This window comes from Equus quagga, chromosome 3 (genome assembly GCF_021613505.1).
Source record: "Equus quagga isolate Etosha38 chromosome 3, UCLA_HA_Equagga_1.0, whole genome shotgun sequence".
Classification (NCBI taxonomy): domain Eukaryota; kingdom Metazoa; phylum Chordata; class Mammalia; order Perissodactyla; family Equidae; genus Equus; species Equus quagga.
In genome coordinates this window covers 83,913,263-83,927,733 of record NC_060269.1, presented here as the reverse complement: position 1 = coordinate 83,927,733, position 14,471 = coordinate 83,913,263, and the positions used below count along the sequence as shown (strand labels likewise).

The window sequence follows — 14,471 nt, the reverse complement described above, 5'->3', positions numbered from 1 at the left end:
GTCTTTGAGAATGATCCATATGCACTTGGGAAGAATGTGTATTCTGCTGTTTTTGGATGGAATGCTCTCTATATATCTATTAAGTACATCTGATCAAATGTTTCATTTAAATCTACTATTTCCTTGTTGAATTTTGTCTGGATGGTCCATCCATTAATGTAAGTGGGGTGTTGAGATTCCCTACTATTATTGTGTTGCTGTTAATTTCTCCCTTTAGGTCTGTTAATAATTACTTTATGTACTTTGGTGCCCTTGTGTTAGGTGCATATATATTAAGAAGTGTTATGTCCTCTTGGTGGAATGTCCCTTTTGTCATTATATACTGCTCCTCTGTGTCTCTCGTTGTTTTTTTTTAACTTGAAGTCTGCTTTGTCTGATATAAGTATGGCAACACCTACTTTCTTTTCTTTGCCTTTAGCTTGGAGTATTGTCTTCCATCCCTTCACTCTAAGCCTATGTTTGTTTTTAGAGCTGAAATGTGTTTCCTGGAGGCAGCATGTTGCTGGTTCTTGTTTTTTAATCCATCCAGCTACTCTGAGTGTTTTGATTGGAGAATTCAATCCATTTTCATTCAGAGTGATTATTGATATATGAAGGCTTGAAATTGCCATTTTATCTCTTGCTTTATGGTTGTTCTATGTTACCATTGCTTCTCTTCCTTTATATTTCTGACTGCCTTTTCATTTTGGTGGTTTTCTGAGGAAGTTTTCTCAGTTTTCTCTCTTCTTGTGAATTGTGGCCCTGCTCTGATTTTTTCTTTAGTAGTTACCATGAGGATTGTATAAAAGATCTCATAGATGAAACAGTCCATTTTCTGATAGCCCCTTTGCTGCATTAACCGGAGCAGATTCCTTGCCTTTCCTCAAGTTATAATTAAGTCTTTCCATCCCTGTTCTCGTAGAGAGCTGCAGTTTTCTGATTTTATCTGTCTATTTATCTCCTTGCTCAAAGCTTTGTAGACCTTTGCCTTTTTGTTTCTAGTGTGAGGGCATCTTTAATTATTTCTTGTAGGGGAGTCCTAGTGGCAATGAACTCCCTCAGCTTTTGTTTGTCTGGGAAAGCTTTTACGTCTCCATCATATCTGAAGGAAAGTTTCGTGTGATAGAGTATTCTTGCCTGAAAGTTTTTGTCTTTCAGTATTTTGAATATATCATTCCATTCTCTCCTAGCCTGTAGTGTTTCTGCTGTGAAATCCATGGAAAGCCTGATAGGATTTCCTTAGTAGGTTATTTTATTCTGCCCTGCTGCCCTTAATATTTTTTCTTTATCATTGGCTTTTGCCAGTTTTACTATTATATGCCTTTGGGAATGTCTTTTAGCATTGATGCAATTAGGCATTCTGTTAGCTTCATGTATTTGTAAATCCGGATCCTTCCCCAGGTTTGGAAAGTTCTCACCTATTATTTCTTTGAACAAGCTCTCAGCTCCTTTCTCCTTCTCTTCTGCCTCTGGAGTATCTATAATCCTTATGTTGCTTTTCCTAATTGAGTCTCATATTTCTCGAAGAATTTCTTCATTTTTTCAAATCTTAGTTCTGTCTCCTCCTCCACCTGTAGAATTTCTTTATTTTATCCTCTAAATCACTAATTCTTTCCTCCATAACATCAGCTCTATTTCTTAAGGAGTCTAGATTATAGTTTATTTCATTAGTTATGTTTTTCATATCCAGAGTTTCTGCTTGATTTTTTTATAGCATCAATCTCTTTGTTGAAGAGATTCATTTTATTCCTGAGCACATTGAACTGTCTTTCTCTGTTCTCTTGTAAATTGTTGAGTTTCTTTATGATAGCTGTTTTGAATTCTCTGTCATTTAGGTTGTAAATTTCTGTGCCTTCAGGGTCAGTTTCTGGAGAATTGTCATTCTCCTTCTGGTCTGAATGATTACTGCAGTTTCCCATGGTGTTTGGCGAAGTAACTTTTTGGCAGGGCATTTGTGGTAGTATTAGTTCACAGATGCCACCTGTTACCACTAGGAGGAAGCAGGAGCAGAGTTTATGGCCCCACCCCATCTGCTGGATGCTGTGGGGGTACCATGGATGCTTGTGATGGACTGGGGAGCATTCAGGCACTGGTGTGGACTGTGCTTGGTGGGCAGGGTTTTTTCGCCGGACTGGGCTAGGACCAATCCTTGGGGCCACAGTGGGCTCCCCCTCCTCATTAGGAAAGTGATCATGAGTAGGCTAAGGGCTGCCATCACCTCTTCCTACAGTGTCCCTGGGGCATGTTCCTTCTTTCAGGGCTCAGCAGTACTATGAGCACTTGCACAGGCCTGGAGTGCACTTGCCCTGGTGTGTAGATCTGCTGCAGTCTCTTCTTGTGGTACTGCTGGGCCATTGTTCTTGGTGAGAAGGGCTTCCTCACCATGACTGAGCTAGGGCCACTCCTTGGGGCTACAGGGGCATGGTAGACTCCCGCCCCTGCTGGGAAAGCTATTACAAACGGGCTAAGGGCTGCCACTACCACCTCCTAAAGTCTTGCTGGTGCATGTTCTCACTTTCACGGTGCTTGCACCAGGTTGGAAAGTGTTCATGCACATGCTCAGGACTACTGGGGGAGAGCTGGGAGTGCTCACCTATCTCTACCACTTCCCAGAGGACCAGTCTACCCACCCTTAGATATATAGCTATGTGTATCTCTCGGATGTCCTATTGTGTTGTATGGGCTTCCTCCATTGGTCAGTGTATGTGCATTTAGTAACAATGCACAAAGGGGAGAGACAAATGGAACAGCTCACTCTGTCACGTTGCTGACATCACTCTGCCTTCACTTTCTTAATGTTTAAAATTGTTACCTAGAAAATGTTTGGTTTCTGTGAGCCTTTCTTCTTCTTTTTATTTTGAGGGGCTGGGGTAGAGAGGAGGAAGATTGGCCCTGAGCTAACATCTGTTGCCAATCTTCCTCTTTTTGCTTGAGGAAGGTTGTTGCTGAGCTAACATCTGTGCCAATCCTCCTCTATTTTTATGTGGGATGCTGCCACAGTGTGGCTTGATGAGTGGTGCTAGGTCCATGCCTGGGATCCGAACTGGTGAACCCTGGACTGCTGAAGTGGAGCATGTGGATTTAACCACTATGCCAACGACTGACCCCTCTTTCTTCCATTTTAACCATGTATCAATAAATTTTCTTTTCAGTGTGGTCATTTAGGCTCTACTGGATTATTTTCTGAAATCTTTTCTGAGAAAGAATAGAGCTAGGACTGAATTTAATTTATGCAACATTCTCTACAAACATTTCAAAGTTTGAACATTGTTTCTAAATTCCAATAAAAGCATACTTTGAGGAAGTTCATCATAAGGTGTTAGAATACTGACTTCAATTTATCTACCTCCCCCCTAATGTTTTTAGGTGATTTAGATTGGGGCGTATTTTGATAAATAGCTCATTTTCATAATCCCTGTATGTGTTCCACCACTTACTTAAATGCGTTTCATCAGAAAAGGAAGAAACTGAAAATCTACTCTATTATCAGGCAGAATGTTGTTTCTTTTTGGTGTTGTACCTTCTCATCCTTAAAAAAAATCACTATGAATAATTATTATGTCTGTTCTTGTTCATGCTGCTAGAAAGGGGCAGAGGTTGGATTTGAAACCAAAAATTTTCTGTGCTAATGGCATGTGTGTGTAAGAGGTATTTTTTGTTTATTTAGTTTTATTTTTGCCATAAAACACCACCAGTTTTGGGAGAGAGAAAAAGGATACTTAGGACTACCTCAGATGTGGGGACATCAGGTGACTCTTCACCATCTTTGGCTCATAGTGAAAAAATATGAGGGCTGTCCAAATTCTAGGAAGATATTTGAAAAATGTTGGAAAAGGAAAAGGTGAAGGAGTTTTCATTTAGTTTCTTTTACCTGCACAGACAGACATACCTGTTTGTGTCTATGGTAATCAGTTTCTAAGACCACAGCTCTGAAACCCCACAAGGGTGGGTGTTTTATGCCTTCAGATAATGCCTTTGGAATCATGGAGGAAAGTGTATTACTTCTTTAATGTATTTTACTTTTACTCTAATTTTAAATAGGTAACATATTGATCCATACAACCCCTTTAAACTAGAATTCATATCTTCTTCACCATGTCAGATAAGAAATTCGCCTCTAGTTTTATTCAGAATGGATCCACTATATGATGTTGCAGTCTGTTAAGGATAATGATAGTGTTTGCTGAGGTTGTAGAGATCACTGCATAAAGTACTTCCTGGGAGCGTTCTGTTAAATCCTGGTGCTAAAGAACAAAGGATACTGTTTCTTCAGTTGTGATCAAACGGAGTTTCATACCACTTCTAATAGGGTCAGTATCATCTGTGTAGCGGTATTGTTTACAAGTCAGTCTGATTTTTTGTTTACTTATACAGCTTTAAAGATATAATTAGAAGACAATCATCTTAGATAATGAATTTATTTTTCCAAAGAAAATAATATTTATGGTAGTAAAGGCCCTTGGACAATGGACAGATCTAGTTCAATCTGTATATTTTTAGGACCTGTTAAGATTAAAGTGGCTATCACTTCTGAACCAAGAAACATTAGGTGATGAATGAGGAAATATGTTTATTTTCTCTGATTTGGCAATTTATAAAAATATATGAAAAGATATATAGTTTGCTAAGGAATTAAAGGTAATTGTTAAAATTATAATAAAAAATAAAATTAATGTGGTGTAATATTATATTTGTCTTTCATGAATTTTTGAAGTTGATGTGATGATATATTGTTTAATTCAACTTGTTCAGCATTACTGTTTTCAAATGTTAGCTATTTTTAGATTATTGAATGATTTTATAGTTTGAAAGACTTTCTTAACTTATGAATCTCTAAGAGTTGTAATTCAACATAAACTCAAAATTATAGCATGTGTTTATGGTAGTGAGACAGAAAATATGTTTCTTTATGTTTGAAATGCTGATGTGTTCAAGTTAAAACTTCATTTTCTGAAATGCATTTACTCTATATATACTAATTGTGTATTATTAGGCACTGATGTCTCAAAGGAAAGTAGACATGGTCTTTGCCATTAAGAAACCTAAGCTAAAATAGTAAAGTCAGATAAACAAACAGATGTTTCTTATGGTAATACTTGAGGATACATAAAGGAAGAGTATTACATTCACAGAGAGTGAGAATGGCATCAGAGATGGCATCCAGGAAGAGTTGATAGTATAGAAGTAGGAATATTGCCACATCAAAGTTATAGGAAGGGCATCTCAAGTAGGTGGACCCATGTCTGCAGATGCCCAGAAGGTAGAAATGAACACAATATGGCAAGTAGTAATCAGTGCAATTAGCAAGTGAAATGTGAGGAGGGGAGTATTGAATCTGGAGATGTAGAAAGCATCCAGACCTTGAAGAGTCTTTCTAAAGAATATGGATAATTCCAACCTATAGATACTTTATTTTTCTCTTGTTTAGCTGGAAAGCTCTCAGTAGGAAATAAAGAACTTCACTTAAAAGACTATCAGTAGACAAAGTGAAATCTAAAACATGTTTATCTCTAATAGATTTTATATCTGCTCCATGTCGTCCCATTCAATGTGTAAATATCTCTTAGTATCTATGATGTTTTTACTTAAATAAATTAGTACAAATATATTAGTAGCCTGAATATATTATTTTACCCAATGGAAGTCTGGTTGTTTTCATTAAGTATTTAGGAAGAGAAGAAATTGTTGTGACATTTTTTTCTGAAACTTTTTCGTTAGTTAAATCCTTAGAATACTTGCTAAAGAGATATGGAACTGAGTCACGCTTTCATTTTTAAATGCTGGTACAAATGCAAGAAATACTAAAAAAAAGTCAAGAAATATTTCAATATACGTAAATTCTGAAGATATTTCAGTAATAATGGTAAATATCTTGACATTAATGCATTGAAGGCCATAGGTTCACCACCAGCTGCAAATCATTATGGTTGATAATGTTCTAATTAGAGTAAAATTCTTCACCAGGCATTGAATGGAAAGAAATCTTGCATGTAAATGAAATACCACAACAGAGAATGATGTTAATTAAAGCATTATTAAGAGTGAAATCATGAAAAAAATGTATTATCTTTTGTATCCACTTTAGAAAATCTAAGCTGGGAGGAAAATGAGATAGTTCTAATTTGTGAAAGATTTCAAGAGCTAAAATGTCTTTGTTTATATTTTAAGCCTTCTTCTGCCAAAACCTTATAAGAATACTTAAATATTTTGGAAATGGTTCACACATAGTTTGATTCGAATTCCAATTCTGTGAGTACAACTAAAAATCGGCCAGTAAAGATCATACAATGTAAATCTGTTAGATTTTATATCATTTGGAACAAAATATCAAATATTTATGAATGCATATTTGAAAAAGAAAATATTTTACATCTTTGTCACATACTTCTTCAGGGACATGAAGGTGTTTTGTATGATCAATCTCATAATATATCTCTAAAGATGATAAAATGGAGGCCTTGTCATTTTATGTAGTTATTTGTTATTGTTTAATTAGATAGTTTTGGTTGCAAAAAACCAAAAATATGAAACAGTCTCATTCAAGTTGACAAAGAGAGTGTGAATAGTATGGTTAAGGAATTAAGTGAAATTTAGAAGCAAATCAAAACAAAACAAAATTGGAACCAAATCATGGCACATTATGAAAACCAGTGAAAAAGAGCACTTACCAAAATAGCAGGATTAACCAGGAATCCCTGATGTGGAAGCATATCTAGGCCTTCAGTGGCACAAGCACTTGGCTCTTTACTCTAGTGAAAGCAGAATATGCCATGATGATTCTGAGATGACCTTGTGGTTAGATAAGGCTGTTTCTTCTTATTCCTGCTTTACCACTTGTTAGCTGAGTGACATGGACAAGTTACCTTTCTACTGTAAAACGTCCATAGTAATATTATTTACTTCTACAGTTATAAGCGTTAAAAGAGATGATCTGTGTAAAAGTGCATGGTACATCATAGCCTTTTCTCCTCTTCCTTCTTTTTTTTCCTTCATCATCAGTATCCTGACATTAACATGGTTCATAAATTTTCTATGCTTCTGCTTCTCTCACTATGTATTCTCACTTGTCTCCACATTACCAGTTGAATTAGCTTTCATTCAACTCATAGCTGTGGTTTCCTTATAACTTCATCTTGTTTATAACTCTACTCTAAATCCTTTGTGGTGTGGTTTGGTTTCCTCTGCCAGTGGCATGATTATCTCTAAACTTCCTGAATCAAATTCCAAGAGGAAGAATCTGTCCCAATTGGTTTTTCTTTGAATGGAAATTTTAGTGTCAGGTCATATCTTAGTCTAGTCTGTGACTCTGTGAAACGCAGGTCATTAACTTGAGTTCCATGGTACATCTGGGCTGGCCAACAGAGGCAGAGGTGGGGCGTTTTACCCAGAGGACAATGATCATGCTGTCACATGCCTACGATCGCTAAATAAATAGACATAAAAGTTAAGATTAAACAATTTACCAAATTATAGAACCATTGTGAGTAGTAAGGCTGGGTCCTAAATAGTGATCTTGTGTCTCCCAATCCAACAGTCTTTTGAATAGACTTTAAATATTCTTGGTAATCTTGAAATTTTTGCATCGTTACAAAATTTCTATGCAAATTATTGGATAATTTTGCTACTTATAAATTCAGAGAAATCCTTGAGTATCAGAATTTTATTTATTGTTTTAATATAGACTAAATTCTATTCCATGTCTTGAAAACCAATATTTTTTCAAATGTCTTGTTTCTAATTGAATTCTATTGACTTGTTATATTTGTTTCAACTTTTCTTAGGTTGCTAAGTTGGCTATCACAGTGCAAGCCTTGGAGTCCCAATGGGGGACTCTGGATCAAGACGATCTACCCTGGTCTCCCGGTTGCCAATATTCAGAAGAAGTATCAGCAGAAGACATGATTCTCTTCCTTCTTCACCCTCCTCCAGTAATACAGTTGGTGTCCACAGTTCCTCTCCTTCCAGCACTAACTCAAGCTCAGGTAGTACAGGTAAACGCAGGAGCATCTTCCGTACTCCTTCCATTAGCTTCCATCATAAGAAGGGAAGTGAACCTAAGCAAGAACCTACAAACCAGAATGTTAGTATTTCAAATGGTGCTCAGTCTGGTCATAGCAGTATGCAAAAACTGGGTTTGGAAGAACATATTAAAACCAGGGGAAGACATTCTGTTGGTTTTAGTAGTTCACGAAATAAGAAGATAACAAGATCTTTGACAGAGGATTTTGAAAGGGAAAAAGAGCACTCAACTAATAAGAATGTCTTTATAAATTGCCTAAGTTCTGGCAAAAGTGAGGGGGATGATTCTGGATTCACAGAAGAACAAACTCGCCGTTCCGTTAAGCAGTCAACAAAGAAGCTGCTTACTAAATCTTTTTCATCTCACTATAAATTTTCTAAGCCCGTTCCACAGAGCCAATCCATTTCATTGGTACAGCAATCTGGATTCTCATTGGAAATTACACAGTACCAAGAGAGGGAACCTGTGTTAGTAAGAGCTTCTCCATCTTGTTCTGTGGATGTAACAGAACGGGCAGGAAGCTCTTTACAATCTCCGTTGCTTTCTGCTGATCTTACCACAGCTCAGACACCTTCAGAGTTCTTAGCCTTGACTGAAGATTCTGTGTCTGAAGTAGATGCATTTCCTAAAAGTGGAAGCATGGCATCCCACTGTGACAACTTTGGCCACAATGATTCTACCTCTCAGATTTCTCCCAATCCTGCTGCTGTTACAAAAACAACAATAGATTTTATGGGAACTCTTCCCTGTGCAATTTTGTCTCCTGGGAAATACAGGTTAGAAGGTCGATGTAGCACTGAATCTAATTCCTTACCAGAAACCTCTGCTGCTAATCAGAAGGAAGTGTTATTGCAAATCACTGAACTACCTGTTATGAATGGGAGTGAATCCGAGACTCATCTGTCAGCAAATATGCAAAGAGAACATATGGTGTTACAAAATGGTGAAACAATGCTGGCGACAAGCTCCCCAAAGAAACTTGGATTTTATGAGCAACACAAAGCATTAGCTGAACGTGTTAAAGCGATCCATCCTATTTCAGATTCAAGGATAATACCCTCTTCTGGTGATCATCATGTTTTTAGCAAAACATCATATGGCTATGATGCAAATCCTGCCAAAGGTATGATGATTTTCTTTGTATAATAAATGATATGAATTATGATTTTCGTTGTAATTTATTCAATTTTCATACTCCATTTCATGAATGGAAACTACATTTTCTTTATTTTTCACTTTCTATTATTCTTAGCTATTTATAATTTGTTTTAAATCATTTCTCTATTTAATTTTAAACTTACTTCAATTGTATTATGCTGAAAATGTAATTCAGCAATAGTCCTCATTTTTCTTAGTTGTGTTATCCAGATTCTGACCCTCAGAAGAAAATAGAAGGAAACTAATTTTATTTGCAGTGTGGCTTTATCTAAAATAAGGACTATCTTTTTTAGAATTTATGATAGAGTATTGATATTTCTTAGTTAATGAAATGGATATATTCTAGCTAAAGTCATTATAAAAGAAATTTGTATAATTTAAATTGTATTTCCTATTTTAACAAAGCTTGCATTATTGAATAGGATGCGTGTTTTGGTACCAATAATCTCTGTCTCTGGATATGATAGAATTGCAAGCTTTAAAAATACTGTCTTTGAAGCCTGGAGACCCTGGTTCTAACCTTGCCTCTGTCACTAACTACCTGTGTGACCTTGGGTACCTTCTCTTTGGTTTAAAGAAAGGGAGAAGAGAGGTTGAATTACTCCGATCTGTTATTTAACAGAAAACTTTGTTATTTAATATAAAATTCAGCTCAGGAGAATTGTTGAATAAATACCACCTCGGGCTGTATTTGACATTATTTTTAATTCTTTTTCCTCTACTATGATTACTACCACTGCTGCTGCTGTTGCTATTGCTACTGTTACTAATTTTTCTTCCAACCCTGAATGATTATGTCCCATTTACTGTTCTGTGCCCTTTGGGTGCATTGATTTATGGAATCCTGAAGTGACTGAAATCATTGCTATTATTGTAACCCACTTTACAGGCAAGACAGTTGGAGCACAGATAGGTTAAGTAATGTGTCAGAAGTCACAAAGTTAGTAAGGAATTGTTTGGGATACAAATTCTATGAGGTAGACACTAGTAATTTCCCCATTTTACAAGGGAGAGAAAACTGAGACCTAATTATATGGCTGGTAAGTAACAGAGCATTACATTACTCAATTACACTGAGTAACTATCTCAATCCAAAGCTCAGACTCGTAATGACTAGGTTGTGCTATACACCAAGACCCTGGCTGTTTCCAAAACGTTAAGAATAATACTAAAATATTAAATAAAATTGATAATAAGTCAAATTATATGTTATAATGTCACGAATCATAAGATTATATGATTTATGTAACTAGTCCCTCCATGAATATAGAAATTTTAAAGTTTTAAATGCATGAATCAATTTTCTAATTATCTTAATATTTTTCACATTTGATACAATATCACTTTTGCCCATCTGCCTACTTTTTTCATTTTGATCTTGTGAGCCTTGTTTGTACTTTTGGCTTTAGCTATACCTGCTTAATTCTTTGACTCTAGTATAATGATAAGAATGATGATGGTCATCCTTTTGGTATGCTTAATGTGTGCCAAAAAATGTGCTACTTTGAATCCTTTGTTTTATTTAATCCTGACCAAAATTTTATGTGGCAGTTATTGATAACTATGGTTTAGGATTAAGTTAATAACTTTAAGAAATCACATTGTTAGCAAATGGTGGAACTCAGATTGGAATGCAGGCAGTTTTTAAAAGAAATAATATAAAAAATGGAAAGAAATATAATTATACTAATTATATCTAATTCTTATTTAGAAATGATGACTTGCCTCAATGTCAGATTGAATACTGTATATATTTATCTCTATGGAAACCAGGGAATGACCAACAGTTATCTTGCTGACTGTTAATCTGTTGACTGAGATCATAATTGCAAGCCATTTAACACATTAAACTAATTTCACTGAATTTGACAATGTGATGCCTATTCTTGGACATGAGCTGCTTGTTCATGTAATCTACAACTCATAAAATAGAAATAGGCAAATAAACTGGTCGTGTCAACAAGGTAAAGATGATAGCATACTATCCTTCGTTTTGTGACATTCATCTGATATTCATAAGGATTTTATAATTTGTAAGTTTAAAGTTTTAAAGCCAGTTAGGAAATTTATTTTGTGCAAGAAAGAGTTGCTAAATTGCATAATATTAAATTTATTCTATATTTATTATGAAACATGTTTAAGCTAGTATTTAATACACATCTGAATCTATTAAGTGTGCATTTCTATCAAAATTAATAATGGAATGTTTAGCTCTCTGGCAATTTAATTTCTATTCATTGGCTTAAAAACTTACTTAAAAAGAACTGCTATATGTTGGCCTAAAACGTAATAGCCAAAAGTCTTTAAACCGATAGATCAGCCTAAGTAGAACAGTTCATTCATTCATTCAACAAATATTTGTTTTGGCACTGTTTCAGGCACTAAGGGTACAGCAATGAACAAAACAGCCATAAATTTCTACCTTCGTGAAGGTTACTTTCTACTCTGGATACCCAATCAACATATAAGTAAATCAATGTCAGATGGTGATAACTACTGAGGATAAGTTTAAAGAAGAATAAAGGATTAGGAAGTAGGGTGTGATTGTAGTTTGCGTTTTTTTCAACTTTATTGAGGTATAATTCACAAATAAAATTGTAAGATATTTAAGGTGTACACGTGGTGATTTGCTATATGCACACATTGTGAAAGGTTTCCCCCAAATCGAGCTAATTAACACATTCACCACCTCACATTTACCCTTTTTTTTGAGAACATTTAATTTCTGCTCTCTTCGCAAATTTCGAGTATACAACATAGTGTTATCAGCTGTGTCACCTTGTAATACATTAGATCCTCAGACTTTATCTTATAACTGAAAGTTCCTACCCTTTTATCAACCTCTCCCTATTTCCCTCAAGCCCCAGCCCCTGTCAACCACTCTTCTATTCTTTGATTTTATGAGTTTGACTTTTTTGTTTTTTAGTTTCCATGTATAAGTGATACCATGCATATTTGTCTTTCTCTCTCTCGCTTATTTCACTTAGCATGATACCCTCCAGGTTCATCTGTATGTGTTGTCACAAATGACAGAATTTTCTCCTTTTTTAAGGCTGAATAATATTCCACTGTGTATATATACCACATTTTCTTTATCCATTCATGCATCAATGCACACCTAGGTTATTTCCATACCTGCTGTGCATAATGCTGCTGTGAACATGGCAGTGCAGATATCTCTTTGAGATAATGATTTCATTTCTTTTTGATGTATTCCTAGAAATGAGATGGCTAGATCATATGGTTCTATTTTTAATTTATTGAAGAACCTTCATACTGTTTTCCATAGTGACTGCACCAGTTTACATTCCCACCATCAGTGCACAAGGGTTTCCTTCTCTCCACATCCTCTCCAACACTTGTTATCTTTTGATTTTCTACTGATAGCTGTTTTAAGAGGTGTAAAGTGGTATCTCATTGTGGTTTTGGTTTGCATTTTCCTGATGATTAGTGATGTTGAGAATCTTTTCATGTACCTGTTGGACATTTGTATGTCTTATTTGGAAAAATATTTAGGTCCCTTGCCCATTTTTAAATTGGGTTATTTTTGTTTTATTTTGCTATTGAGTTGTATGAATTCCTTGTATATTTTAAATACCAACTCCTTGTGAGATATGTGATTTGAAAATACTTTCTCCCATTCCATAGGTTGTGTTTTAATTTTGTGATTGTTTACTTTGCTGTATAGAAGCTTTTTAATTTGAAGTAGTCCCACTTGTTTATTTTTGCTTTTGTTTCCTCTGCTTTTGGTATCAAATTCAAAAAATCATTGCCAAGACCAATGTCAACGAGATTACCCCCTATGTTTTCTTCTAGAAGTTCTATAGTTTCAGGTCTTAAACATTCGTGTCTTTAATCCATTTCGAGTTGATTTTTATGTATGGGATCCAGTTTCATTCTTTTGCATGTGGCTTATCCAGTTTTCCCAACACTTTTATTGATGAAACTATCCTTTCCCCATTATACATTCTTGGGTTGTCAAAAATTAAGTGCCCATATATGCATTGTTTCATTTCTGGTCTTTCTGATCTGTTCCATTGATCTATTTTTCTGTTTTCATGCCAAAACCATACTGTTTTCATTACTATACCTTTGTAATATAGCTTGAAATCAGGAAGTGTGATGCTTCCAGCTTTGTTCTTCTTTCTCAAGACTGCTTTGGCTATTTGGGTTCTTTTGTGGTTCCATACAAATTTTAGGATTATTTTTTCTATTTCTGTGAAAGATGTCGTTGTAATTTTGACGGGATTGGATTGAATCTGTAGATCACTTTGGGCGATATAGACATTTTAATGGTATTAATTCCTCCAATTCGTTAACATAGAATATCTTTCCATTTATTTGTGTTTTCTTCAATTTTTTTGATCAATGTCTTTTAGAGTTTTCAGTGTAGAGATCTTTCACCTCCTTGGTTAAATTTATTCCTAAGTATTTTATTCTTTTTGGTGCAATTGTAAATGGGGTTGTTTTCTTAATTTCCTTCTTGATAGTTTCTTGTTTTTAGTTTGCATTTTTGAGTATAGTGAACAGGATATTACTCAAGGTAACGTATTAGCAAAGATTTGCAGGTGGTTAGAGAGCAAGCCATACAGATATTTGAGAGAAGTATGTTAGTGCAAAGGCTATAGGGTAAAGATCCTGGGTCTGGAGCATGCCTGCACTGTGCCAGGAACAGCAAGAGGTCCAGTGTGCCATAAGCAGGGTGAAGGAGGGGGAAGTAGAAGATGAGGTTAGAGAGGTGAACAGGTGAGTGATAGGGAGGCCCCCAATGTGGGTGTGGAGAGTAGGGTCCTACCATGAGGGACCTGGTGGGCCATTGGAAAAGCATCAGCTTTATGACTAGAGGCGTGACTGTGATTTATCTCACTTATGTTTTAAGTATATCATTCTGGTTACGATGTGGAAAATAGATTGTGTGTTGGTGGTGGAGAAGCAGGTGGGAGTAGGCAGAAGCAGGAGACTATCAAGAAAGTATTGCAGTAAACGAGGCAAGCATTCATGGAGTTTGTGCCAGAATATTAGTGGGGGAGGTAGTGAGAAGTGATCAGATTCTATATGTGATTTGAAGGAACTAAGGATAGGATGTGCTTATCAGATTTATAAGAGGTATGAAGAAGCCAAAGATGACTCCAAGGTTTTGGACTTCAAAGTGATTACATGGTTAAGCAAACTAAACTTCCACTATTAATTCAAAAAGTTTTCAGTGATAGAGAATTTTTGAATGAAACTAAGAGTTTCCTCTTTGCTTTAAATGGAACATTTATAAAAACTACATTTAAGCTTTTATATTAATTTTTATTTATTTATTTTTTTA

General features: G+C 35.5%; 1 protein-coding gene across 1 annotated transcript in view; it reads left to right on the top strand.

Annotated features, from left to right (window-relative positions):
• The window catches only part of CCSER1 (coiled-coil serine rich protein 1), a 673,696-nt gene that overhangs the window by 133,711 nt on the left and 525,514 nt on the right, over nt 1-14,471 (top strand). The window contains exon 2 of the mRNA XM_046655670.1: nt 7,761-9,122. Within this exon, the coding sequence (XP_046511626.1) occupies nt 7,802-9,122 (1,321 nt within the window). The 5' untranslated portion in view covers nt 7,761-7,801. The remainder of the gene's footprint in view (nt 1-7,760; nt 9,123-14,471) is intronic.